This window comes from Microchirus variegatus (assembly GCF_963457635.1).
Source record: "Microchirus variegatus genome assembly, chromosome: 6".
Classification (NCBI taxonomy): Eukaryota; Metazoa; Chordata; class Actinopteri; order Pleuronectiformes; family Soleidae; genus Microchirus; species Microchirus variegatus.
In genome coordinates, this window is record NC_139807.1 from 23317575 (window position 1) to 23344974 (window position 27400).

General features: G+C 43.4%; 1 protein-coding gene across 1 annotated transcript in view; it reads right to left on the minus strand.

The window, feature by feature from the left end:
• Positions 1–27400, minus strand: part of plch2a (phospholipase C, eta 2a) — a gene marked incomplete at its 3' end in the record, with an annotated part of 183410 nt that overhangs the window by 58968 nt on the left and 97042 nt on the right. Inside the window, exons 7-9 of the mRNA XM_083891041.1 lie at positions 15088–15181; positions 9388–9591; positions 1876–1996 (exon numbers count right to left, since the gene is read on the minus strand). Of these exons, the coding sequence (XP_083747167.1) occupies positions 1876–1996; positions 9388–9591; positions 15088–15181 (419 nt within the window). The remainder of the gene's footprint in view (positions 1–1875; positions 1997–9387; positions 9592–15087; positions 15182–27400) is intronic.

Genomic DNA, 27400 nt, shown 5'->3' on the forward strand with positions numbered 1-27400 from the left:
CGGTGGGGTAGCAGTTTAAGGAATTCAGAGGCAGATTTGCAGTTAGTGTCGATGTGGATGTTGAAATCTTCCAGGAGCAGAACAGTAGGTGAGATGGCAAATAACTGAATTAAAAAGTCAGAAAGGTCAGAGAGAAAAGAAGGATTTGGTTTTGGGGGGCGGTAGATTATGGCAGTGACCAGAGGAGTGGGACCAGAGAGTTTGAAAGTGATGTGTTCAAAGGACTGAGCAGCAGGGATGGAGATGGTGGATGTTTTAGTGTCCTTTCTGAACACTGCAGCGACGCCACCTCCATGTATGTATATCCTGTGGGTGTGATATGGTTGAGTGAGAAATAGTCCAGAGGTTTGTGCCAGGTTTCAGTGATACAGAGGAAATCATTTATTATTAATTATTGTCAGTTATGAATTCATTTAAAAATGAGGCTATTATTGTTAAGTGAGTGGGTGTTGCGCAAAGCCAGTTTCAGGTGACGTTGCTTCGTGATGGGTTGGGAGGACCAAGGAAGGGGGCGGAGATTAGATAGGTGCACGTGTTGTTTGTTGTGATGACGTAGTGAGGAAGTTGCGGTGCGTGAACCAGACCAGATGGATGGAATAGAGTTTGTGGTTGAAAAGATGTAATTGAACATACGACCAGAGCCTATGTGTGGAGGACGGAGAAGTAGTCCAGTTTCTCGGAGTATGTCAATGCAGTCCGGACGGAGGTGGTTGTTGAGTGAGTAGAGGTCGGCGGTGGAGTAGAGCGGTGGGCATGACCCAGAGACCGGGTTTCTGTGGATGAAAAGATGACGTGTACCCCAGGAGTATCCAGGGAATAATCCACAGCATAACCGCAGCAAGTAACCAGTAATGGGCACCCCGATGGCAGGGCGACGAGGTTATGCTGAAGTCCTGGGAAACCTGGAGCTAGTAGGAGCTAGCAGGGTGGTGGGGGACTTCACAGGTATGAAGCAGATACGTAGCAGTGAGTTTGTTTGTTCTCCAACTTCATAGGACTGCCGAACTAGACAGTCTGGTGTGGTAAGGCGTAGATCAAGAGACAAAAACTTTGTCATAGACTATTGTGAGAGACGGAGAGAGAGAAGAGCGGCAGCCAGGTGCGCCAGCATGCTCTCCATCCCAGGATAAAACCGAAACTGGAGAAGCTCAGCAGCAGTGTATTGGAGTAAGGCTGATGATGGTTTTAATATGATGGACATAGTAGTCCAGAGGAGAACAAATCTCACAGGCAGGTGAGTGAGAGGCACCAGGAGATAACGGTCAGGAGGAGTGAGAGCACCACGGTCAGGTAAAAAACGTCCATAAAGATAAACACACACGGTGCTAACAGCAGATCGTTTGCAGAAGAACCAGTTTAGACTATAAAACCAACATTTTTGTCTGTCAGGACGAAGAGAGTTCAGATAACAGTTAAGATCAGAAAGGGGGGCTGGAGAGCAGCGGCAGACAACCGCGCCAGCGTACACTCAACCGGAAAAACTTGACAACAGCTGAGACGTTGTGATATAGATGTGTGTAACTGCTGGTTTGAATCAGCAGCTGCTACAGTCTGCAGCTCTTTTTTTCTCCCTCCATTCATGTTTTTGGTTAAATGATTGGAATAACCTCACATAATGTATACAGTTCATCATCAATCCAAATCTTTCATTATTGGACTACAATATATTTGAAATGTAAAAATGAAAAGTACAAACACAATTAACAAGCTGGTGGAATTCCAAAGTGGTTTGTCGCCTACCGTTAAGGAAAGACAATAAAAAAAAGTAATATATGGAAGCATGTGAATAAGAGAATAAAAGAATGGAACAAAGAGTAAAGTGAAACATTTTCAGAGGAGACGGAAGTGTTTGCGTGCATGTATGTGTATACATACTCGTTCTTGACAAAGGCATATTTGTTGATGGTCTCAATAACATCTTTGAAGAGAATCTTGGACGTGAGGGTATAGCCGTGATGGACGATGGGCTCGTTGTCCTGACCGTCCCAACAGTCCACTGTGGACAGGGAAAAAGAAAAGACATTTAAAAGGTTGCCGAAAACCTTTAATGACAAAAAGTATTGTTTTTATGTCTGCGATCATTGGCATTTGTATTGGAATGATGCGACTGAAAGTTGGTCTCATAGCAAATTGTCAATGAGTTGAACTCATACAACGTGTATGTAATGCTCAAGCATTTCTTACACTATATGGACATTATAGCATACAGTGTGGCCTTATACTTCTAATTTCGAAACACTGTGAGCCACATACAATCTATTAGCAGAAGACAATATAGAATGTTCACATTCATGCACTGTAAAACTATGACGACATTGACAGTCCATGTGTCTTCCATCCTACACCCAGTTCAGAGCACAGGACTGTGAAAACACATTTTGTGGTTCCAAAACCGTTGTCTGTGTATTTCAGGGACTCAAATGATAATTTCAGGTTTGATAAAAAGTAATTATTATGTTAATTTGGGCAGCAAGGCAGTGATAAACTTTCACTGTGCACTCCATGCCCTATGAGGTCCAATCGTGCTGCTTTCACAGAGCTGAGTGCAGATGACCATCCTTGGAGCCTGCGTGTACTATATGTTGACAAGACATTTTCATGGACCTTGGTCTACGCAGACTTCTTCTGCCCTTAGTCCTCAGGCATTTGCAGTGGAGTGGGTGTTGACCTTTGTACACAAGATAATGCCTTCTTCTTTCTTCTTCAAGTACAAGATGTTGGAACTCTAATTTCTTATGTGATCGTCAATAATAATGTTAAAGATTGGACTTCCGGTTAGCTGATAAGACGATAGACAGCGAAAAACGGGAGCTCCCGGCCAAATAATAATAAATAAATAAAACCCATAGCTATAATACGAAGAGTGGAGAGTATATGTCATGGAAAGGTCACAAAGTAAGAAAGGAAGAGAGAGAAAGACGAGAGCGAAAACAGTCAGGAAAGATGCAGACCGATGTGGAATATGAACAGGCACTCACGGCTAACACGGCGCTAGCTGGAGATTAGCTATGTCCCAAATGCGAGACCGCGGTCGACGTCGGTCGCGGCCGATGTGGACCGCAGCCGCCGTGGACCGCAGCCGCCGGAGGACTCGGAAGTCAAAGGCTGCGAAATGAGACGGTCTAGCCTACCTCTTCTTCTTCTACTTCTTCTTTACGGCAGGCGGTAGACGACGCTAACCGGTTAGCGTGCCGTTGCTAAGCAGCAAGCCGTCACCAATTATTCCCGATTCCCGAAGCTAGAGCTACTTTATTAGTTTTAGTGTTCGTAAATAGTCTACTTAATCTGCCGCTAACTATCCTAAAGAACGATTCATTATTTCAAAATAAATCATTATTATATCATTACAATCATTATTTAGTTGTAAATTAGTTATAGTAGTATAGTTTTTAGTCTGTTTTAGGTACGTTTACCATTCCTTTTAATTTAGTTTAGTTTGGATGGAGCCTTTAGATTATAATAATAATAATAATATTACATATGAAGAACCTTCACCACAGATGCCGGCGTGTGATGTTTCTCAGGTTGAAAGACAAACATGAACAGGTAAAATAAACATGGTTATGCTGTGAACTCCTATAGAAATCCTATAGAAACATAATAAATGTCACTTTGCAGCCATACAATCCTATCATAATTGTATACAGTATAACCTGATATGTCACTGTACATTAAACCAGCCATATGTATATTAAGTACTTAAATCTGAGCCCAAACTAAAATTTACAGCAGTAAATTAAACAGTAATATTAATCCAAGCTCATCAGATATAATACAATGGACATGTCACTGTACCAGGAGTCATTTTCCCTTGTAGAGCCTTGTCATGTAGTACCTACTTCACAGAAACAGAAAGTAAACATAATCTTGTGTATATATCTATATATACATACATATGTGTATACACACATATATAGTTTTAGTCATCAGCTGAAAAGCTTTATCTAAAAATCTAAGAAATGTTTAAGCTGTAAAAGTAAAGTAGTAAGTAGTTTTTCTTCACTATTGTAGGATCAACATGTTTGTTCTCGTGCTGGAAAGATTCTTCAGGCAGGACGACACATGGGCAGACTTCAGGCTGAGCAGAGAAGCCCTGGTTGTGCTTCTGGATCTTCTCAACCAAGACATTTATATTCTATTTAATGTAAATGTTGTTAATAGTGCTTGTTTTGTGTATTAAATTTTTATACACACACACACATATATACATACATACATACATACATACGTATATATGTATATATACATATACATATATATATTTACATACATATACATATATATATATACATACACACACACACATACATATATAGCTTTTTATGTTAAAATAATAAAATCCAAGATACTATTTAACAGTGTATTTATCAAAAAATATAAAAATATAATAAATATGGGGACACATCTTTCAAGAATAGGGAGGAGTCTCTCCATCCTCCTCTCATTTCTCTCCTCATGTCTTCCCTGAGGAGGTCGATCAGTTCACCGTTTCTGTCCCTCTTCCTCCTCTGAGGTTCTGGTCTGTTTGGGTCCCCCTCATCATCATCATTATCATCATTATCATCATCATCATCCTCCTCCACCCAATCATCCTCCTCTTCACCCACTGCTGCAACTTTGCCCTGGTCTGTCTGTCCTCATGGATGAGGTGCTGGGACAGAAGCACTCAATCCCTGAGGACATCGCAGGGCAAAGTTGCAGCAGTGGGCTTCACCATTCTGACACTTGCAATCCTGAAACAGGGGATTCATCAAGTCAACAAAAACAACAATGAAAGTACATTTCAAAAGTATATTATTAATGCCCAAGATAAACCAAATATAATGTAAAACACTGAACAGACATCAAGCTAATATATATACATACTTAATACCGTATCCTTACTTAATATTTATTTTAAGTTGGTTTTTTTCGCCTGCAAGGGAGTTACAATTTCCTGCAGGTCCATTCTTTGCAAAATGGTACTATTCAGAGACAAAAGACAACAAGGGAAGATGTCGTTTTAGCATGGGGGTTTAAATGACATGTTGCGGCCCCCTTTCACAGTTAAAATGATCATTATAGGCATAATAACATTACGCTTCTCTTTTAGGAAAGACAACAACAACATTTATGTCTCAGAGTGAAGAGGTGAGCTCACCTCTGAGGAGAATACATCGAGCATCATTTTATTAGAAAATAAAATGATTAACGTATGTTTCTTTCTGGCCACCAACTACAATCAGTGTACGTGGTGAAATAAGTGTTATATAAAACCACCACATATATGTTAATTAAAGTTTAACTTAAAACAAAAGTTTGAAAGTTACGCCGTGATTGAAACTACCGTTTCACGGTGCTAACAGGCAGCACACAGCGAACAGCGAACAGCAAATACGGCGGTCAGTCTTGTGACTTGTGCTTATTAATTACATAAATAGCGGAACATTTAAAACAGAAGAAACGTTTAATTTGTTTTATTTCATTCTGATTTGTAATACTTACGTATGAAAACGAACTCGCTTCTCCCGCAACACGTCCGCCATGTTGGATAGGAAAAGTTTTGCTGCTGGCGCGCAAAGAATTGTGGGATATGGTCCGCCGCGAAGGATACCCCAGACCTATCCTTCAAAAACAAGCTAACGTCGGCCGCATATCTCGGCCGCATACGGAGCAGTCGAGGTGGACCGGTTCATTCGGGACAGCCGACGGCGCTGCGCTGTGACGTAATTTGACAACATCCGGTCGACGAATCCACCCTTCCTCGGCCGCGGTCTCGCATTTGGGACATAGCTATTGAACAACCTAGCTGGGTGAGCGTGTTGCAAGCTAACCTACAGAATGGCCTAGATAGCATGCAAGCTAAAATCGAGACGGGCCAGCACAACGTGGACGCTAAATTAGACCTAATTGGCAAGAATATGGAAGACAATCTTAAAGGAGTTCGTGAAAATGTGGGACAACTAAGAGAATATATGGACAAACTCGGGGAAGAGATGAAGCAAAGGCTGGACAGCGTAAGGGAGGACACAAAGCAAGCAGAAGTGGCGACGAAACGACATGGATATGTGGCGCTAAAGAAAATTCTCAAAGAGAAGGGGATTAAGTTTCAGTCAACTATGGACACACTGAGGGTTCACTGGAATGATGGAATCAAAGTGTACAACAGCGCCCATGACGCGGCGAGGGCGATGCGAAGGAGAGGATGGCAGGTGCCTGATCAGGGAGAAGAGGGACCGGCACCACTGCAGAGGCTGGAGGCTGCGCGAAAGTGGACCAAAGTCGGTGACGGGAGATAGGAACAAGGGGACGAGACACGGTGACCCCCCCAGAAAACAGAACACAGACGCAGTCTGATTTTGAAGCTTATTGTTTTAATTACTGTGTTTCTTTTGGAAAGCCACAATCAGTAAGTAAGAAACTAATTCATTTCAAGTTGCCCTAAAGCAGCAGTCCCCAACCACCGGGCCGCGGACCGGGTCGTTTGGTACCGGGCCGCACAGAAAGAATTAATAACTTGAATAAAAATAACATTATTTACGTTTTAGTTATTATCAGGGTCTGAACAATGTTTTATTTTGAAAAATGACCGGATTCCCTCCGTTACACCTGTCTATAACTCACTCTTGATCCATCCCGAGGGAGATCGCTGGCCAGAGTGTTTGCAGCGAGAGCCACTGCAGCGATTTCTCTCAGAAAAGAAGTCACCGCTGCAGCACATTTCAGTGACAAGGAGTGAGTCGCAAAACTTGCTTACTTGTGCGACGTTTTCAGGTTACACACCTTTACAAAAATAATAAATGACCCAATGGTCAAGACCTCTCGCACTCGTTAACTGAGAGAGAGAGAGGTTGGGGACCGCTGCCCTAAAGGAAAGACCAGAGATGTGTTACTTTTGGCAAATGTGATATGTGCGATATCTGGATTTACTTTTTTATTTTTTTTATTTTATTATTATGATTTTTTTTTTCTTTCTCCTCATTAAGGATGTGCTCATGTATAAGATTAGATATGGAAGGACTCACTGAAACGTGTGGCACAATATTAAAAGTTGGGGGTTTAAAGACTAAATAAGCTGTACAAAAATGCTCCAGCCGGGAGCTTCTGAGTTCAGTTTGAATGTTGGACAATACTAGTGAGCTTGGGAGATCACCTGCAGGGGAGATCTTCGCCACTAGGGGGAGCCTTTTCACTAGGAGAGGCCTTAACCCCACCCACCAGCAGGGAAAAGGGGGATGAGCATTATCCCCCCAAATGCCTTGGAAGGCCAGGTCTTGTTTCTTAATATCTGTTTGTTTAACTTAGCGTTTGCTAACATATTGTTGATTGTGTTTTGTGACATGTGGGGGACAGAAAGATGCCCTGAAGGGAACTATGACGCAACATAAAGGTATCAAAATGGTGTCGTTAAATGTTAATGGTATGAATTACCCAAATAAAAGGGGAAAGTTGATGACAAAATTTAGAAAGGAAGAGCTACAAGTTATTTTTGTACAAGAAACTCATTTATCAACACAGGAACATGAAAAGCTGAAGAGATTCGGATACAATAACACATTCTACAGTTCATTTAAGCAAACTAATAGGAGAGGGGTGGCTACATTAATTAGAAACTCAGTGAAATTTGAAATAAACAAAGAAATGTATGATAGTGAGGGAAGATATGTGGTGGTGAAGGGGAAAATGGAAGACCAAATGGTAACATTAATTAACGTATATGCACCACTAGACTGCGAGAAGGCATTTTTTGTGGCACTATTCGATATCATAGCTCTGGAAGTGGAGGGAACTCTAATCTGTGGGGGGGACTTTAATGTCATGCATGACCTACAGTGATGCCTACACTGAGGCATCAGTGTAGGCATCTACACATGCAGTGTTCCACAGGAGTGCAGTGTTCCACAGGTCTGCACACAGTCTGGGTGACAGTCTGGGTGACACCTTTTCAGAAAGATATGGTGTGATACAGTTCTCCTGATCTCCTGAGAGCCCAGGAGGTGTCATGGAGGGGAAAAAACAACATATACAGGCTTTTAGCCAGCAGGGCATCCGGGCATCCTGGGGACGGCCTGTACTGAAAATAATAAGAAATTAGACGCCCTACTTTTAGGCAGGACGCCTCACCCGTTTTCCCCGGTAACTTTGCTGAATGTGATCAAAACTAGCCACAGGGTTATTTCTAAAACGGGGAACAAAGGTGATGCGCCCCTATGTAATTGGCGAGCTAATTGAAACCCAAGTCACACTATCAAATGTCATTATAACGGTTATATTGTTCTTGCCAATGAAGATGTTATACAGTTTGGTCAATAAATATTGGGACATTGACACAATTCTCTTCTTTTTGGCTCTTTGCACCACAACAATGGATTTAAAATGAAACGAACAAGATGTGCTTTAACTGCACACTTTCAGCTTTAATTTGAGTGTATTTACATCCAAATCAGATGAACGTTGTAGGAATTATAACACTTTCTATATGTGCCTCCCACTTTTTAGGGGACCAAATGTAATGGGAAAATTGACTGAAAAGCTATTTCATGGACAGGTATGGGCTATTCCCTCGTTATGTCATCTTCAATTAACAGGTAAAAGTTCTGGAGTTGATTCCAGGAGTAACATTTACATTCGGAATCTATTGCCGTTAACTATCAATATGAGATCCAAGGAGCTGTCACTGTGAGTGAAGCAAGCCATCATTAGGCTGAAAAATCTAAACAAACCCATCAGAGAAATAGCAAAAAGATTTGGTGTGACCAAATCAACTGTTTGGAACATTCTTAAAAAGAAAGAATGCACCGGTGAGCTCAGCAACACCAAAAGACCTGGAAGACCACGGAAAACCACTGTGGTGGACGACAGAATAATTTTTTCCCTGGTGAAAAAAAACCCATTCACAACAGTTTGCCAGATCAAAAACACTCTCCAGGAGGTAGGTGTATGTGTTTCAAAGTCAACAATCAAAAGAAGACTTCACCAGAGAGGGTTCACCACAAGATGTAAACCATTGGTGAGCCTCAAAAACAGGAAGACAAGATTAGAATTTGCCAAACCTAAAAAAGCTGTTACAATGTTGGAAAAACATCCTACAGATGAGACCAAGATCAACTTGTACCACAGTGATGGAAGAGAAGAGTGTGGAGAAGGAAAGGAACTACTCATGATCCAAAACATACCACCTCATCAGTGAAGCATGGTGGTGGTAGTGTCATGTTGTGGGCATGTATGGCTGCCAATGGAACTGGTTCCCTTGTATTTATTTATGATGCAACTGCTGACAAAAGCAGCAGGATGAATTCTGAATTGATTTCAGAACTCATTGGACAGCGCTTCAAATTGCAGATGGACAATGACCCAAAGCATGTTCAGCATGTTTACAGCAGTGTCCAAACCAGCATCTGTACTGACCTTCCACACAGCGACAGCCAGCCTGCAGCACCCAGGCGTACATGTCCACCCTGGACTGTGACATCAGCTGGTCACCCATTAGATACGTGTTGTGTGAGGAAGCGATGAAGTAGTTGCACAACGGCTGGTTCATGTCCTGGTTCACGCTGTAGTGTTCTGGGTTGAAGATGTCCCCTGCTGGGCTGCGCATGTAACTTGTAAAACCTGAAAGGAATAAAGTTTTAATAAAACTGAATAAAAGTACATCTTGGTCCAGTGTGATTGTGGGAAATCGGAAGTAAAAGAAAAAAATCTTAGGAATACAACAGAGGTCACTAACAGACCGACTGCGGTCCGAGTCCGGACCCAGACACCGTCCTATACGGACCTGGACCTATAATGTATAAATTATTTAAGTATTTTAAATGTTGACGGGGTGCTTCTACTTTGACCAGCGCAGCTTCTCTAGACTTTACGGTACTGGTTGAGCAAATCAGGAAATCCACTGACCAATTGCATTCGAGTTAAGCCATCCCACGTGACGCCACTAAAAGCCAATCAAATCTGTGCATCCCGCTAAATATTGAGACCCTGAATACGGACAGATGAAGGCAGTGAGGAGCGAGTGACAGACAGGGAGACTAGTGAGCCATACAGTGAGAGAAGACAGAGAAAAGAGCGTTACAGCAAGAGAAGACAGAGAGAAAAGAGCGTTACAGCGAGAGAAGACCGAGAGAAAAGAGCGATACAGGTAGAGAAGAGTGGGCCAGAGTTGTTGTAGTGTGCTGTGGAAGCCGTGAGTGGACATCAACTGTGCAAGCTCCCGGTAGACCTTCTCTTTGCGGGTGGCTCCGTCCAGCTCTCTCTGTATTTTGTCGTCTCCGACCAAACACAGGACAGTCTGGACCTCGTTGTTGGACCATGGAATGTTCCCTTGTCGAAGTATTTGCACGCTGCTATTTTTTGAAAAATTGTGGATTTGATTCCTGCATCCTGTGTCGCGCTCATGTCGCACCCAGTGACGACACTTCTGGCCAATCAGTGGCCAGAAGTTTTGACCAATCAGTGCATAGTGCCTGCTTAGCTCACTTGGAACCTTGCCAGAGGCACTATGGTTAACTCGGGCGTCGGACCAGAGTTTGCTGAAGTTTTCCACACAGCCTTGATGGTGATGGGAAGATCTTTTGATCTCTCGAGGTGGCCGTCATGATAGTAGCACAGGCAGGTAAGGAAGGCTGATCTGCCACTGGGGCTCGGGAGAGAGCATCTGGTACAGTATTGTATTTTCTTTCCTGTATTCCACAGTGAAGGTGAATTCCTGAAGCCTGAGTCGAGTGCTGGGTTTAGTTGTTTTAAACACCCATAGAAGAGAGGCATGGTCCGTTATCACCCTGAACAGTCAACCTTCCAGATAGGTCCTCCATTTCTCCAATGCCCACCCACAACATCACCTGCGGTGTCGCTCAGGGCTTGGTGCTCGGCCCCACCCTCTTCACCCTCTATCTTCTCCCCCTGGGCAAAGTCATAAGCAGGCATGAAAGATCCTTGACATTGTTATGCTGATGATACGCAGCTTTATATAAGGACAACCCCCACTTCTTCTGCTCTCCTGCCAACATCCACACCAACCACCTGCCTGGAGGAGATTGAGGCATAGATTGAGGCATGGATGAAGCTGAACTTTCTACAGCTGTACAGTTCCAAAACAGAAGCCATCCTAGTCGGCACACCACATCAGCTACGCTCATCCACCATCACCAGTATCACCTTCTCCGGCCAAAACATCCCGCTTTCCGTCACCAATCTGTCACCAACCTGGGTGTTAAAATAGATCCTCAACTCTCTTTTGACAATCAAACACATCTGTAAGACATCATTCTACCACCTCAGGAACATTTCCAAACTCCGTCCATCACTCACCCTGGCCGACGCAGAGAAGCTCGTCCATGCCTTTGTCTCCTTCAGGCTTGATTACTGTAATGCACTACTCATCTGGATCTCTGGCAAGAGCATTCAAAGACTGCAATACATCCAGAACAGTGCTGCCAGGATCCTGATGAGGGTGCGCAAACACAATCACATCACCCCCATTCTGAAATCTCTTCACTGGGCTCCCTGTCCCACTCAGAATCGAGTACATGGTCTCCCTTCTCACCCACCAGTGCATTCACAGATATGCCCCCCTATACCACAAGGAACTCCCCACCCCCCATACCACCTCTCATGTACCCTCCGTTCTGGTACCTCAAACACCCTCCAAGTCCCAAGAACTAAGCTCCGCACCATGGGTGATTGGGCTGTTTTCCTCGGCTGACTGAGGTTGACAGAACTGTCCTTCATTTTTGCCTCCCCTATAATGTTATATAGTTTATGGCGATATACATGCAAAGACCTAAAGAGGACTCGAATTTGGCTAAGTCCCCCTCAGTTCCCTCAGATTTCTAAACTGTTCCCTCAGTTTTGGAAATCTGTTGTGGCAGTGAAGGCAGCGGCTGCTGGAGGAGAGACTCAGAATCAGGTAATCAGTCGGCGACATAAGCACGCTCGTAACCTGGTTCTGGTCGCTTGCAGTAGGCTGGGTCCAGACACAGTTCGTTTGGGAAGGACGGAGAGACGGTGAGTTTGTGTAAATAGTTTGTTTATTGTCAGCAATACGGAAAACACATGAAAACAGCTGTTCGTGCCGTCTGTGCTCTGCTGCGCTCCCCTGCGCTCCACTCTCTCTCTGGCCGGAGCGAGTAGCGGCATCCTGTACATCCATCACTGCTGTTCTCTCCGCTCCGGGCGAGTGTGCTCTTACCGGCGGTTCAGATGACAAAAACCGGCGTGTGGATTGTGTTGGGGCAGCGCGGGGGGCAGCGCGGCTGCTGCAGCGGTGTTGCTCCGTGTCAGACAAACAGTCCCAGCATCAGTTTTCAAATTCCTCTCCGCTTTCAACACTCTCCACCATTCTAATGCAGCTCCTATACAAACCCTCGCTTTGCCTCAAACTTTATCTTGAGATTTCTGCGATTCATACAGAGATCTCTTCGGTTTCGTTGCCTCCGCCATTGTAGCTCAGACGCGGGGTTGCTCGGCAGTAGGTAGACGGCGGTAGGAGGCGCCTCATACCAAAACATAATTTCAAAACATAAACAAACTTTCCAGTGCGGAAAATATTTTTTTTAATGCAAATATTTTTTTTTTACTAGTTTTGTTGGTGAGTTCAGTTTGTTATATGAACATTATTCCTGGTCCTCTGTGACATATTAGGAGGATTGTATGGCCAGTTGCTTTAGATCTATTACATAATGCACCTTTAAATATCCCCAACATGTTCTCCTTTTAACTTATTACTTATCTTTCTTTTTATATTCTGCTCTGTAGCACTTTGATATTGCTGACTGTAAAGTGCCATACAAATAAAATGCATCATTATTATTATTATTATTATCTTGTGGTAGACTGCAGACGGTGCCTCTAGACCTTGTCCATCTGATCTATGTTTGGGGCCTCTTATGTAGGGACAATTTTAAGTGCAGATATGTTGAGGGTTTGCTTCGACACCATTTCCTGTGACACTGAATCCATATTTTGAGGCACTTTCCATACCTCATGATGCAGGTGGTCACTGACTGCACTACTGTGTCTCATAAATCCGTTGATATCCTTTAATATTTCTGTATGATGATGTACTAATTGCCAGTTGAGGTTTGATGCAAATTGATTCCTCTGATAAACAGACTGCTTGTCCAGGGCTTGATTTAACTGTTGAAAGCGCTGCTCATAAGATGTAGTGATATCCTTTAATAAGGTTGTTATTGTAGTTTGGAGCTCCACTTTATGGTTCCTTGTGCCTCAATGAGTGTATGAAATTTCTCCTCCGAAGTTGCTTTTATTGTATCCTCAGTGTCAGCTGCTTTCTCATTAATATCAGTCAAACAGCTCCATCCTGGGATGCTATAGCAAGTGGAATGAGTGGCTGAGCTAACTCTGATTCCCCACACAAATCCATATCCAATAAAGAATAGGTGGTGTTTTTGGTGTCAGCTTGCTGAATTGAGGCATGTCTTTCTTTCACTCCTCTCCCAATATTTGAGTCCTGTGAAAGGACATGCAGTCCAGACATATCCTCCAAATCCTCCAAGTGATGTTCCTCAGTCTTATTCTGTGCTGAACCCATTTCCATGAGGTGGGGAAATCCAGAGCAGAAGAGGGTGGTGATTATTTTGCCTGTTGCAAGTGCTGAAAGCAAGTCCAGGGTTTAGTGTATCCAGAAATCTGGGGTGCCACTTGTGTAGCAGGTTTGACGTGTTTAAAAGGAAGTGGGATGCCAGTCAGAGTCAAGTCTGACAAATATTAATATAACATAGAAAGAAAAGAGCTCTGTCAAACCATAAAAACAATAGAGCAAATATTATGAAGCAGCAGATGAAATGTCAACAAAAACCAAACCAAAACAAATAGACCACAATTCAATTTAGTTTTCAAATGTGTATTATTCAATGTTATGTGCAAAATTGTCCACAATCTCAAAGCCAGTCAATCCAGTCAGGACAGAATCCGGTGTTCGCAAAAACAAAAAACAGTTAAATCCAGTTCACAACCAAAAAAGAAAGGCAACTCAAAAACTCCGCTCCGCTCCGTTTTACTGCAGATCCCCACAAACAACTCAAACCCGGAAATCAAAACTTAAATACCAGCATCTGTCTTCACAGTTCAACACAGTGATTGTCTACAAAATATACACCGGGTGCTCCTATACCCCGAGTACTCACGGTACCATGGAACAGTCAGTCAGTAGTCCATCGTCAGTTGTCAATCGGGGTTGCAGCGTCGGCTTTGGGCTCCACCAGGACCGGAAAACTCAGACGGGAAATATCCACTGGTTAATTCCTCTTCCTGTCACGGACTCCAGAGACTCTAAGGCACTCACATCGCGGATTCTCCAACGTGATCGGATGCCGAGGCAGCGCTCCACAAAACACATAGTACTGGTGCTCAGAGAAAAACACACTCAGACATCCCGCCAATCACTTACACACTGCGCAGGTCCTTTATCGGGGGGGGGCGTGAATGAACTCCAGGTCAGGTGTGCAGTGATGCCATTATGGCAGCCGGTCGCTACAACATATGTATTCTGTCAAAGGTGAATGGTAAAAAGTTTTTTTCCCTGTCAAGAAAGTTTCTCTCCCAATCTTTTTGTTTAGTGCTTTTTAAAGAAAGTCTTTCTCAGAACAAAGAAAGCAGGGAGAAAGCTGTAAGCTTTTCTAAGCGGAGTGTGAAATGTCAAGACTGCGAATCCCCTTCATATCATTTACTGTGTCTGTACTGTACATCCATGCATCCATCCATGTCCTCATATGATCTGGCACTGCACCACCCTTCACTCACGAGACTCTCTCTGGCCAAAAATCATCTGTCATTTGAATTAATGTTTTAAATCTGACTCTTTAAAGGATAATTTATCTGCCCAGTCAAGGACAACTCACGCTGTAAACAGATACATAGAGAATTAGGGGTTCATGACTTAAACATAAAAAAAACAAAAAAAAACACAAAATTCAATTCAATTCAATTCAATTCAAATAAAAGGGCAGTCTTTGGAGCAGCACATTATGAACACTGTCTGGTATTAATACTGAAAAAAAAGAAAATAAAGAAACCTTTCAAATCACCACAAGAAACTAACGATACTCCGTCACTTAAAAGATGAGGAGGAAGAATCAAAAGTGAACTCACCATCAATTCCCAAAACTTCTTCCTTCTGATTCTCAGAGCATGGCTCAAATTTGTTGATAATCTCCAGACAATGGTCTTTGGCCACTTTGGGCATCTAAAAAACACAAAATAGAAATGTTATTATATGTGTATGAATATTCTTTGTGAAGAACTCGTCAGGAGGAGCAGTAAGAACGTGAGTAACATAAATTAGTTTAGAGGGATTCCCAACATCTGCACAATCAACCTGGGATCACTATCCTGGGCAGTGTCAGGAGTAACCGCGCTTAAGTATCATGGCGTTACTAACATCGTTATTTTTCAGTAAAGGAGTAATCAAATGAATGACTTTTCGTATCATTGCAACGCCGTTACCATGAGGTTTTCTGACAGCCACACATCAGCTGCAGGGAGACAGAAGGGGTGGAGATGATTGATGAAAACAAGCAAAGCTTGTGTCGGGGGGGCGAGCCGTTCAGGGGTCAGTGACAAATTAGAGTTTGCATTATGAGCAATTCAAAAATGTTTTAATAAATAGTTTTAAAAGCTTGCATCAGGTTTGCAAACATTTATATTTTCTTATTTCTGTTGGTTTTATGTAATTTCAAATATATTTTAAAGCATTTTTTACAAAAAGAAAGATGGATTACCCCTGAAAATGTCAAGTGGTGTAAGCACAACAAAAGGACAAATATTAACTAATTAACTAATTTATTTTCATCTAGTGTATGCAAGTGTAATTATAAAAACATTACTTAATTTTATTATATTACTTGAAAATAGATGCATATTCGCAACATAAACCAGGACAAATACTGAAAACCGTTGGAGATTTCTAAATAACATTTGACAAATTATATATAAACTGTTACAAAATATGGTAGTACATTGCAATAGAGGATTACATCTTATTCCCCATAAATTTTTCTGTAAGTTTTAATATTTTTAAGAAAAATACTGGTTACACCAATTGACTAAACCGGCTACACCAATTGACTAAACCGGCTACACCACCTGACCATGTTGCTTTTACAGAAGAAACTGGCACTATAAATCAAGAATGACAGTCAACAAGGTCAATTGAACTTGTGTTTTTTATTATTTTTCAATGAAGGAAAACCATCAACAATAAGAACTGGGTGTTTTCTTTAGGAAACAAACATTTTAGAAATCAAACATGGCAACAAAAACTGTTGAACTTCTGTTCTTTTCTGAAATCATTTAAAAAACAAACATCCAAAAAATACGTGAACTCATGTTCTTTTATGGATTAATTTAAGAAACAAACATCCAACAAGCATGTGAACTCTGAACATCTGACTGCAATGAATTTGTGTTAAGCATGTCAAAGTTTTGGGTGAAAGAATTGGGTGTTTATGGCTGTGTGTGTGTGGTTTGAAATGTTTTGTTCTGTCCTATTCCTGTCCAGTCTGTCAGTGTGACAGAACACCTGCATGTTCAGGCTGTGTGTGCTTGGAATTGTTTACAGTCGTCTGTCGTGAGTTCAACGGTCCTTTCCCTCTCTTTTTTTCCTTTGAAAACTAATAGAAAAAATAGAACAATAAAACAGTGGGTGACATAAGCCACTCATCTTCAAAGGCTGGTGTAGTTTGTGCTACAGCAAGACCAGGAGCTTTCCTCTTGTTTTTCTTTAAGTCTAAACAACGAGAGTTACGATGTAACTAAGGTTCTATGAATTCTGGATGACCGCCAGAGACGGTATGAAATACCTGGATATCCATCACGCGCATGCGCAGATCGAGACATAATATCAACAAAGTCACGTGACCTGGGTGACACAAACGACCTGTATAAAGGAGGCTGGCACCCAGAGATCGTCTCCTACAGAATCTTCTCGTCAAGATTCCGAGTGACAACAAACTCTGGCGGTCATCCAGAATTCATAGAACCTTATAAATAAATAAATAGAACGAGAGTTACATCCGTAACTCTCGTTCTATTTCATTCTTCCTGACCGCCAGAGACGGTATGAAATACCTGGATGACCTGTACCAACAAAGTCATGAGGAATCCGCACTCACCGAAATTTAGTTGCAGACCAAAGGAACAGACAGGACAGCCATCGCCACGGAATGGGGCGCGGCCACTTTAACCCTGTAGAAGCGGGCAAAGGTGCAGGAAGAAGCCCACGCAGCTGCAGCCCAGATGTCATTCAGTAAAACACCCTTCAAAGCAGCCTACAATGTGGAGACGCTTCTGGTTGAATGACACTTCACAGGAGGGCTCTGAAGACCCTTAAGCCTGTAGGCATGAGAAATGGCATCAACAACCCAATGCGAGAGCCTCTGCTTAGACAAGGCACAGCCCTTCCTGTGCCCACCATGACAGCGTCGGATTTACGAAATCCAGCTGAAACCTCTACGTCAGAGCTTGAACAGGACAGAGTAAGTTAGAATCAGAACGTAGACCCCCCGCCCTGACTCTGGGGCAAAGGCTGTCAAACTGAGAGGCTGGTTAACATGAAAAGCAGAAGATTGAGAAGCCTCATTGGGAGGAAAGAGGGGTTTGGCCACATGGTAACCCCCGATCCATCAGAACCCCAACGCAAACAATCCCCAGCAATGGACAGGGCATGAAGCTCACCAACCCGCTTTGCAGATATAATGGCAAGAAGAAAAGCAGTCTTAACAGACAGCCACCTGAGATCAGCATGTTCCAGGGGCTCAAATGGAGGAGAACACAGGGCTTCCAGGACGACCAACAAATCCCATGAAGGCACCCGAACGACATGTGGAGGGCGTAACCGGAGTGCACCCTTCAAGAACATGTGAGCCCACCGATCGACCATCCACATGGGCATATCGAGCCGAGATAGCAGCCACATATACCTTTATAGTAGAGACAGAGAGCCCTCTATCTAACAATGTTTGCATGTACCTAAGCAGTACAGGCACAGAACAACGCTCTGGGTTCACATTCTGATTGCCACACCAAACAGAAAAGAGTTTCCGCCTGTTCTATCTTGTGCCCTGTGTCTCTGCTTTGCATGGACTATAAAATTATGTCCAGAGCTTTAGCTAACAGGCTGGGAAGGGCTATGGAGCAGGTCATCCACAGGGACCATATGTACTGTGTACTCGGCAGGTCTATGGTAGATAACATCTCCCTAATTTGTGATGTTTTGGAAGTCTCCATTTCATTATGTATAAACACTGGTCTAATTTCACTAGATCAGGAGGCTGTACAGTAAGTTTGAGAGTTTGCTAAAGATAAATGGTAGTCTGTGTGCGCCTTTCAGAGTGGGTAGAGGTGTCCGACGTTGACGTCCACTGTCTACCAGCAGTGGGGCGTCCGTGCCACGCCTTCCACCTCCATTTTAATTACACACTAGTTTCTAACATACCTCATATCACACACACATGCACACACACCACCAAGTAATCCCCTGGTGGGAGTGGGCATGAGTACTCTCCCGGTTACCTGACCCCTGCTTACTCCTCGGCCGAATTGGGGGCTGGCTGTTTGGGTGGGGGCGGCTACGGTGGCTTGGGGGTATCGCTGGATGTGGGGGGATCGGGTCGCTTGGTTAGGGGGGACTGGGGGGCATTGCTGCTGTCCATCGCGGCGCACCTCCCTGAAGGTACGGTGGTGGGCGACTGACTGCTTACCCGGCGGGGGCCGGTGCTGGGCATTGGCACTCCTGGATGTTTGGTGGGGCCTCTGTCCCCGCCTATACTTGGGAGCACTGCCCTGGACTGGCTTTGAGTCTACCATCTCTGGGAGCCCCCTGGCTCGGGGTCCTATGTGGGCTTCTTCCTGCCCCTCCTGGTGATGGGGGGTGCGCGGTCCGTCTCTGGTATGTGGTGGGGGTGGTTGTGGCGGGCTCTGGCCCGCTTTCCCAATGGGCGGTCTGGGGGGATTTTGCCCCCGCCCTGGGGCACTAGCAGGCTCTGGGTGCAGGAGGCCTGAGCCTCTTCGACCTGCCTGGGTGTGGGGTGGCTTAGCCTCTGTCCGTAGCTTTACCGCCGTCTGCCCCCGCGGGCTGACCCCTTGTGGGGGACTTCCGCCCCGCACCCCTCCGGCTGGTCTTCTACAGGGCAGATGCGTGGCTATCCTGGGGGCGGTGGCCGCGGGCTTCTCCTGCCCTGTGCGGCCGCTGGGTGTCCCGAGCATCGAGGTCCTTATTGGCTCGCTGCTGGGGGTTAGTCGGACTCCACTCAGATTCCAACCACATCTAACACCTGCACATTTAAACCTTGTAAACCTGGACACCCTCTCTTGATATGGTCGTTAATGATTACTAGAAACTATACCCATAAGTATGTTCTGTAGGGCTGTAACGATACACAAACTCACGATTTGATTTGTATCACGATTTTTGACCCACGATTCGATACATTCCACCATTTTGGTAAAATTTAAAAAACATTTTATTTAAACAACATTTACTTATAAAGCAACTTAATGTAACATTAAATAACAAATATTTTGGAACACTGTGAACAGATTTGAACATAAATAAAATAAATAACCAAAGTTTTCTCTCTTTTCTGTAACAAAATAATATTGTTGTGTAAATACAAGGTAAATGATCAATCAGAGTGGAATTTGTCCCCAAAGCATGCTAGGAAGTGTAGTTCTTCATGAGAAGCAGTTTTGTTCCACTTATGCAGCAGCTGTAGAGTCTCTCCTGATTGTTACTCCTGCTTCGAGAAGCTGTGTGTGTTTTTATTATTGAATCGAGATGGACCAGAAGAAACGCAATGCAGAGGAGCTCAATCGTGGCTGTTACAGCGCTAATGTTTGGCAGTACTTCTTCACAAGGATAGATGCTTCTGGTCACGCCGACGCCGATCTAACATCTAATCCTGAATCCGAACCAGAAGATGACATTGAAGAAACTGACGGGAGTGACTGTATTACACTGGAGAACATCCCTGATCTACAGTTAGCTTTAGCCGAAGATGAAGACGATGAAGAATCAATTGGTCTTGCGGCGGAGGAGCTGGAGCGTAAGATATCTGAAGCAATATCTACGGTGACATTTGAAGATGATAAAGAAAAAGAAATTGAAAAGATCCATTATTTTGACTGCAAATGCCACGGAAGAAGAAAGGAGAATTCTCTGTGCGGGACACAGTCCTGTAGCCGCAAACTTTCTCCTGAGCTTACATAAAACATACGAATGGATTCTCTGGCAGAGAGAGTGGCAGGACATGCGAATAATTGGACATTTGGAAGCGAACAGACGTACAATGCTTATATTATAAATATAAAAGTGGTAGTGCCCCCTCATCTGCCTCATCTGGTGCAGACAAACGGCCCTTTTATTTCTGCGCACCGCCCCTGCGATGTTCTCTTCTCCCTCTCCTGCGCCATTCGTCTCTCCTCTGCGTCTCCAATCGCTCATTTCATATCTAAAGCAGACTGGATCATTTCTCTATGTGTTTTATCCCCACATAAAAATAATGATCTTTATGACGAGGATGGAGTACAGTCACGATGAAGTGCAAGTGATCTGAGTGAAACGTGGGGACAAACTCTGAAGAACAGAGCGCACTTTTCATCGTGTTCACTCCGTGGTCTTAATCTTTGTTAAAGAAGACGCTTTAAAGCTGCAATTACGGGAATAACAGATGCATCAGATGAGCTGATCTCTTTATTTAACTGCTAAAAGAGAGAGAATGTTCTCTGGTGTGAAGTGAATGTTGCGGGGAGTTCATAATCTGTGCCGCACGCAGCCAAGTTTCACTTTTGCGCAGAGACTTTCCAGCGTTTAACAGGTGCTGTTCCACCGTGTTGGAGCTGTGTTTCCACCGCCGAATTATCGGTGCATCCCTAAATATAACATCTTTATTGACAAGAACGATGTAACCATGATAATGACGCACTTGATAGTGTGACTTGGGTTTCAATCGGCACCTGGACAAGCGTGCGATGCGCGGATTACATGGGGGAACGTGCGCTCTTGTTCCCCGGTATAGATAAAGCAATGGTGTATAAAAAAAACTATTTTAAATAAATAAACAAGCAACGCAAAGCCTGGCGGGGGGGCAAGTAAAGCCTGGCGGCCCGCTAGGCTTATAATACCCTGGGGGAAACCCTGGCTCTGCAGCGAGCGAGGCGAACAGATTGTTGCAACAGACGAAGAAATTTAATTTTTTTAAATTCCGATTATTATCTGCATCGATTCGGAATCGTTCTAGAGAGAATCACGATGCATCGAAGAATCGATTATTTTTCACACCCCTATAATCTATGTTATGTTAGTGTTCATTCAAAGTCACATACAGACACACATAGGGATGCTGTCTTTGAATAATCCACTGTGCGTTTCATAACGCCATTTGGCTACATTGTTATTAGCTATGCTTGCTAGCTTGCTTAGGTCGCTAGCTAGCTAGCTTGGAACTGTCTTACTACAATGAGAATGATGCACACATCGAAACTTGTGTTCAATCAGATGATCGTATAATAAGCTACAATCATCTGATCGATATGTATGGAAGCATATGACCTCTGCTGTGCAAGAATAACGTGTGGATAACACACTTCTGGTGCGTTTCAGAACGTTATGTTGCCATCACGGTTATTAGCTATAATAGAGATTGGCTAGCTCATTATTGGCGTATTACAAATAATACGCACTTCGAAACTTGTGTCCGGTCAGATGAGCGTATTATTAGCCGTAACGGGAGCATGTCACGGCCCTCTTTGAGATTTTGTACACCCGCAGGTTCAGTTTGATAATTCATATGCTTTGAGAGGAAACTCCTGTGTTCGAAACCTAACATTGCATTGAATGATGTGTAAATGACACACCTTTGCATGCATCAATCACACGTGATTAACAGATTGTGTGATGAGCATGTGTTAATTACATTTGGGATTCATGCACATAAAGGTGTGGCATTCACACATAATTCAAGCAAAACTACTGATCAAGCTATACTGATTCAGATTCAGTTTGGATGGACACACCCACAGTCAGATGATAAAGTGCCTGTTAGCATGAACCTGAAAAGTTTGTTTTTTTTCAGAGTTGGCAAAGGCACTCTGACTGACATAATCAAACACTTTGATGAGAATGGGGCAACACCACGGTTAAGGAAGAAGAGCTCACAACCACGGCCTCGGAGGTTCATCAGCTGTGAACAGATCGACTATGCGGAGGACAATGCCATCATGCTGCCTGGGCATAAGGATTGGTATGTGAAGTTGCTGCCAACCCATGTGTCCAAGGCCTCAGTGTAGCATCTATACATGAGGTCGGCTAAGGCTCTTTGTATGTGTAAAAATTGATTTCTATACAATAGCCAAATGCTTATATTGACCAGTAACAGTATGAGCCATTAAAATAAGCATAAACATACTATTTGTCTGACCAGGGGCCTCATGTATAAACCGTGCGTACGCACAAAAAGTACGCTTGCTTACACGCACACGATGGCATTTATAAAAATGTACTTGGCGTGGAACCGTGCGGACCGCAGCGCAAACTCTCGAGCCTGACAGAGCTCTTGTCAGGCTCTGATGTGAAACAGTTAAGTGCTTACACTCGTAAATTAAAGCTCATGCTACACATACATGCATATGTTTATGAAATTAATAATGTGCAAGCATAATTATATGCTGATAAACCATAATAGTTTGAGGAATGTGGGATAATTCAGAACATCATGGTGACGCAAAATATAAATATAAAAAACATGTATATTGAGTAATTTCCCACAGATTTTTTACTCAATGTGCAAAATGCATTTTATTAACCTGTACAGTGTGTAGCCTATGGCACAGACATGCTAACGGGCGCACAGAATAAACTCACCACAGTGTCGGGTGGACATATTAACTCTCAAGTTGTCACTTGCGATGCATAAAGGATCCCACAGGTGTGATTCAATTATAACCACAAGGTGTAGACTATTAGCAGTGGCCTATAAAAGGATGCGTAAACACTATGGCACATTCTCGCTCAACAATGGCTGCATTCGCTTTGCTGGAGGACCTTGCAAATGGAAGGATTCGTAGGGAGCGCATTTTTAGAGATCATGCAGATTTATTGGCCCATGATGATGACTGGCTTATGAGCAGTTTCAGATTTCCAAGAGCCATCATCTTGGAACTCTGTGCTGAACTGGGTCCGGGTTTGGAGAGGGAGACGGTGAGGAATTGCGCAATGCCTGTGACGTTGCAAGTCATGACAACGCTTGTTTTCCTTGCAACGGGGGCTTTTCAGAGGGAGCTCGCTGACCCATCTGGGATCTCCCAATCGTCACTGAGTATGCCAGCCGTATGGAACGGCATCATACGCATGTCACCCAGGTACATAAAGTTTCCTTATGCCGTGGTGGAGCAGGTAAATATTAAAATGCAATTTGCAGCGATGAGCTGATTTCCAGATGTAATCGGAGCGATCGACTGCACACATATTGCTATAAGAGCACCTTCGGAGAATGAATTTGCTTACGTTAACCGTAAACATTTTCATTCTGTTAATGTGCAAGTGATTTGTGATGCGCAAATGTGTATCACAAATATTGTGGCGAGATGGCCTGGCTCCATACATGACTCTTTCATCCTGCGTAACAGCAGTGTTGGCAGCAGACTTCAGGCTGGTTATGTGACGGATGGATGGCTTTTAGGCAAGTATATGCTTTATGTATTCTCTTAAACCATCTATATATGTGCTCTGGGGTCTTATATAAAAACATTCACTTTCAAAAAGTTAATCTTATCAAGTCAAGTTAATTTTATCATAATGTCATTACGCATGAAATTCCATTTGAAATGTGGCTAATCTGAACCTCTAGGTGACCGTGGTTACCCACTTCACACCTGGCTCCTCACCCCTCTCACCAACCCACAGACTGCTCAGGAAATGCGCGATAATGACACCCATGCTCGGGCTCGCTCCGTGGTGGAACGGACCATCGGTCAATTAAAAGGACGTTGGCGCTGTTTGAACAGAACTGGCGGCGTTCTTCTATACAGTCCACAGAAGACATGTTGCATTGTGCAGGCATGCGGCGTGCTACACAATGTGGTAGTCAGACGTGGACTGCCTGTGCCCCAGGAGCTGAGGATGGATGAGCCTGAACCGGAACCAGCAAACATTCCTCCACATGCAGCAGCAATACAGCAATGTTTAGATGTGATACAGATGATATGAAACCAGGTAAAGTATTGTAATTTATTTATTTTTTTACAAGTTCTTTCAGGGTATGACTTATTTCTGATAGAATTTTATTTGTATTTTGCAGTTCCCTGCAAATCTCTTTAATATTTTTGTTTGTCTCCCTCTGCATGTCCAGAACCTCTTTGGTGAGGACAGAACCACTTGGCCTCCCCCCAGCAGACAAGACGCATGGCGCAGAGTCAGCTGTGGAAGTCCCAGCCTCACAGGCACGGTCCTCCCTTCCCCCAGACTCTGGCTGACTCGGGTGGTCGGCTGGGGATATATCCACCTTATTTTATGTGAAAATAAAATTTATTTCACCGTTACTCCGTGTGTTTGCTCCTGTGTAAAAATGTGGAACGTCCCTTTATTTGCACAGATTGTTTTTTGTTTTAAAACGAATCCTTCATTATACAGAGTAAATTAAATGTGGAAAAACATACCAATATGTAGAGCCATTAAGTGCTCCACTAAAGGACATTTAAATCAAACAATTACTGGAAAAGTGCAGGCGTAAAAATTAAATATGGTAAGAACAAACAATCTGTGTGCAAATGGTGCAAATGTCTGAAGGGATAACGCTGTGTGACATTTAACATACTTGCATTTACATGCTGTATACATTCAGCTGCAAAGTTTGTGCTTACTTACCTTGGGTAACATACGCATCCAAATCTCCTTCAGATGCTGGCAGAATGCCAGTGAGTCTCGTCTCTCCAATTATGGCCGCCACCCTCTCCTCATGTGGCATCAACTCTGGGCACTTGCTGGGACCCCCTCCAGTTGCTGCCACACTCTGCCGATGGGCAGTGACACGCCGCTTAACGTTGATATCGGACCATTTTTTTTTATTTCCGCCATAGTGTGCTTCTCGGACCCAACTGCATTAACAGCAGTTGTTACGCAATGCCACTCCACATTTTTCCGTTTATTGCTTATGCCAGACGATAAGCCACCAAACAAAACTTTTTGTCTGGCTTCCACCTCTGACACCAACACCTCAATTTCACAATCCGTGAAATTTTTTTTCTTCAAATTGGCCCGATTCGCCGTCATTCGGTTAGTCATTGATACGATCAATATCGTATTCAAACTTATTTGCATGACAATTTATAGGCGGAGACGGGGCGTGCCAAGCTGCCCATGCAGCTGCAATCAATGTCGCGTTAACTGAGATGTATAAAGAGAAGGTGCGCAGGACTCAGCGTACGCACGGTTTTATAAATCTGAGAATTTCTTTGCGTACGTACTTTTCAAATTTTGTGAGTACGCCCTCTTTCAGTATGAAAGCTGCGCACTCTTTTATACATGAGGCCCCAGGTGTGGTGCTTGCTCAAACTCACAGTGATGCAGAGCCTTACGAGTTTCAGCTACTGCGCAACCCAGGAGTTCTGCCCTCTGTTGACAGTCTTCCTGTCCTGGCCCCACCTGGACTGACCACGGACAGGCAGACGTATCTTTTTGAAAAAATCAGGCCTTTCTGTTCTGACGAGGCAAAAGACTTCACAGCACCAAAGGTTACAGCACAGATGAGTAAGCAGAAGAGGGTGCGCTTGCGATGTCACCATTTAGCCCGCATATCAACTGTGATGGACAGAGTGGGTACAGCCCATGGATGTATAATATGAACTGGATATAGCTCTGCACCCTCTGCCTTGAACACAATTTTTGCATGGTGGCCACTGTGGGTACTGCAACAAAAAATCCCATGGAGCCCAAAAAGCAATTTTCCCATTGACCACAATAGTAAAAGAGACGCCTGTAAAAGAGTCCACAGGACACCTCGACACATGCACACAGGCTTTTATAAATCTTTATATTCTATATTTTTAATTCATTTAGTTTCATGTTTGAAAAACATTCCTAAAGGCCATAAAAAGCCCAGACAAATCATATTTCTAAGAGTGACGTCACAGCTGTGTACTAGCACAGCCAAGCGCGGTCATGTGGCGTCTCGGGATCGGCGCTGCTGTCAGTGAACTGTACGACATGATAACTTCATGAGAAATGTGAATAAATGAACACAATGAGGGGGTTTCGTTTACACTTTTAAAATAGTATGACAAAGCAGGTTTTAGTTGTTTATTCGGCACTCATTAACATTTATTTTCAAACATATTATCGATGTATTAATGAGCTGCTTTGAGGGTTCATTGAGGAGAGGAGACTGACATGCTGCACTTTATCACTGTGTTCAGTCCCAGACATCGTGACACTGATGACGGTGTGGACTACGGAGCTGTGACCGTGTGATGCACTGAGACCTGCGGTCACTTCACCACTTATTCCCGGGGAGGATGTTTGTCTTATCGTTACTATCGGTTCATGAAGTTACTGTTAAATGTGATGAACACGCGAATTATAGTTGAATATATACATGTTGAGTGAAAGAATCGGGAGTTATAAACCTACTTTAACACGTTGTTATTGTTCCTAATAATAATAATAAAGTATATAAGGGAAATCAGACAAAAACAATATGATTCCTGTAACACATCCTGTAGTCACGGTCCTAAACCGTCATTGTACTTTTCAGCTTACTATATTCACTTCGCTATTGTTGGTTTTGCATTTATTTACAAATCCATGGTTAAAAGCCGAAGTTAACATGGCGCCGGTATTCATGAAATCCGCTGGCGCACGTCATTAGCGTACTCCCATTATGCCTTTCGATGTTCATGTACGCGCCGAGCAAGTCGATAACGCGGACGGCTTGTTCACATAGCCGAGAGGAATTATGTAGGGACACTACTGCGCATGCTCTATGGGCCCCATAACCCGGAAATAAACACGGAAATCAAAAACTTTTTTGGCATATGCGCTGGGTGAGCAGCTTCATAGGAATGAACGGAAGAGAAAGGGCAGTGCTCTATCCAGTTCATATAATACATCCATGGTACAGCCACATTGTGGGGGAGGAACTGGTATTGAAGATGATAATATAGTCCATGGTCTGGAAAATATTGAACTCTCCTTCACACACTTAGATATATTTTATTTGATATTTGAAGTATGTATCTATCTTTCACCTTTCTTGTTTCTCATTTTTATTCAAGTGCTTTTTGTAACAGAAGAATTTCCCTCTGGGGATCAATAAAGTAAATTCTGATTCTTATCAGTCCACTGAAGTACTTAAGGCAAATAACACTACATTGACATTAACTACATTCATTCCTTTTTTTTTTCAAACTGCTA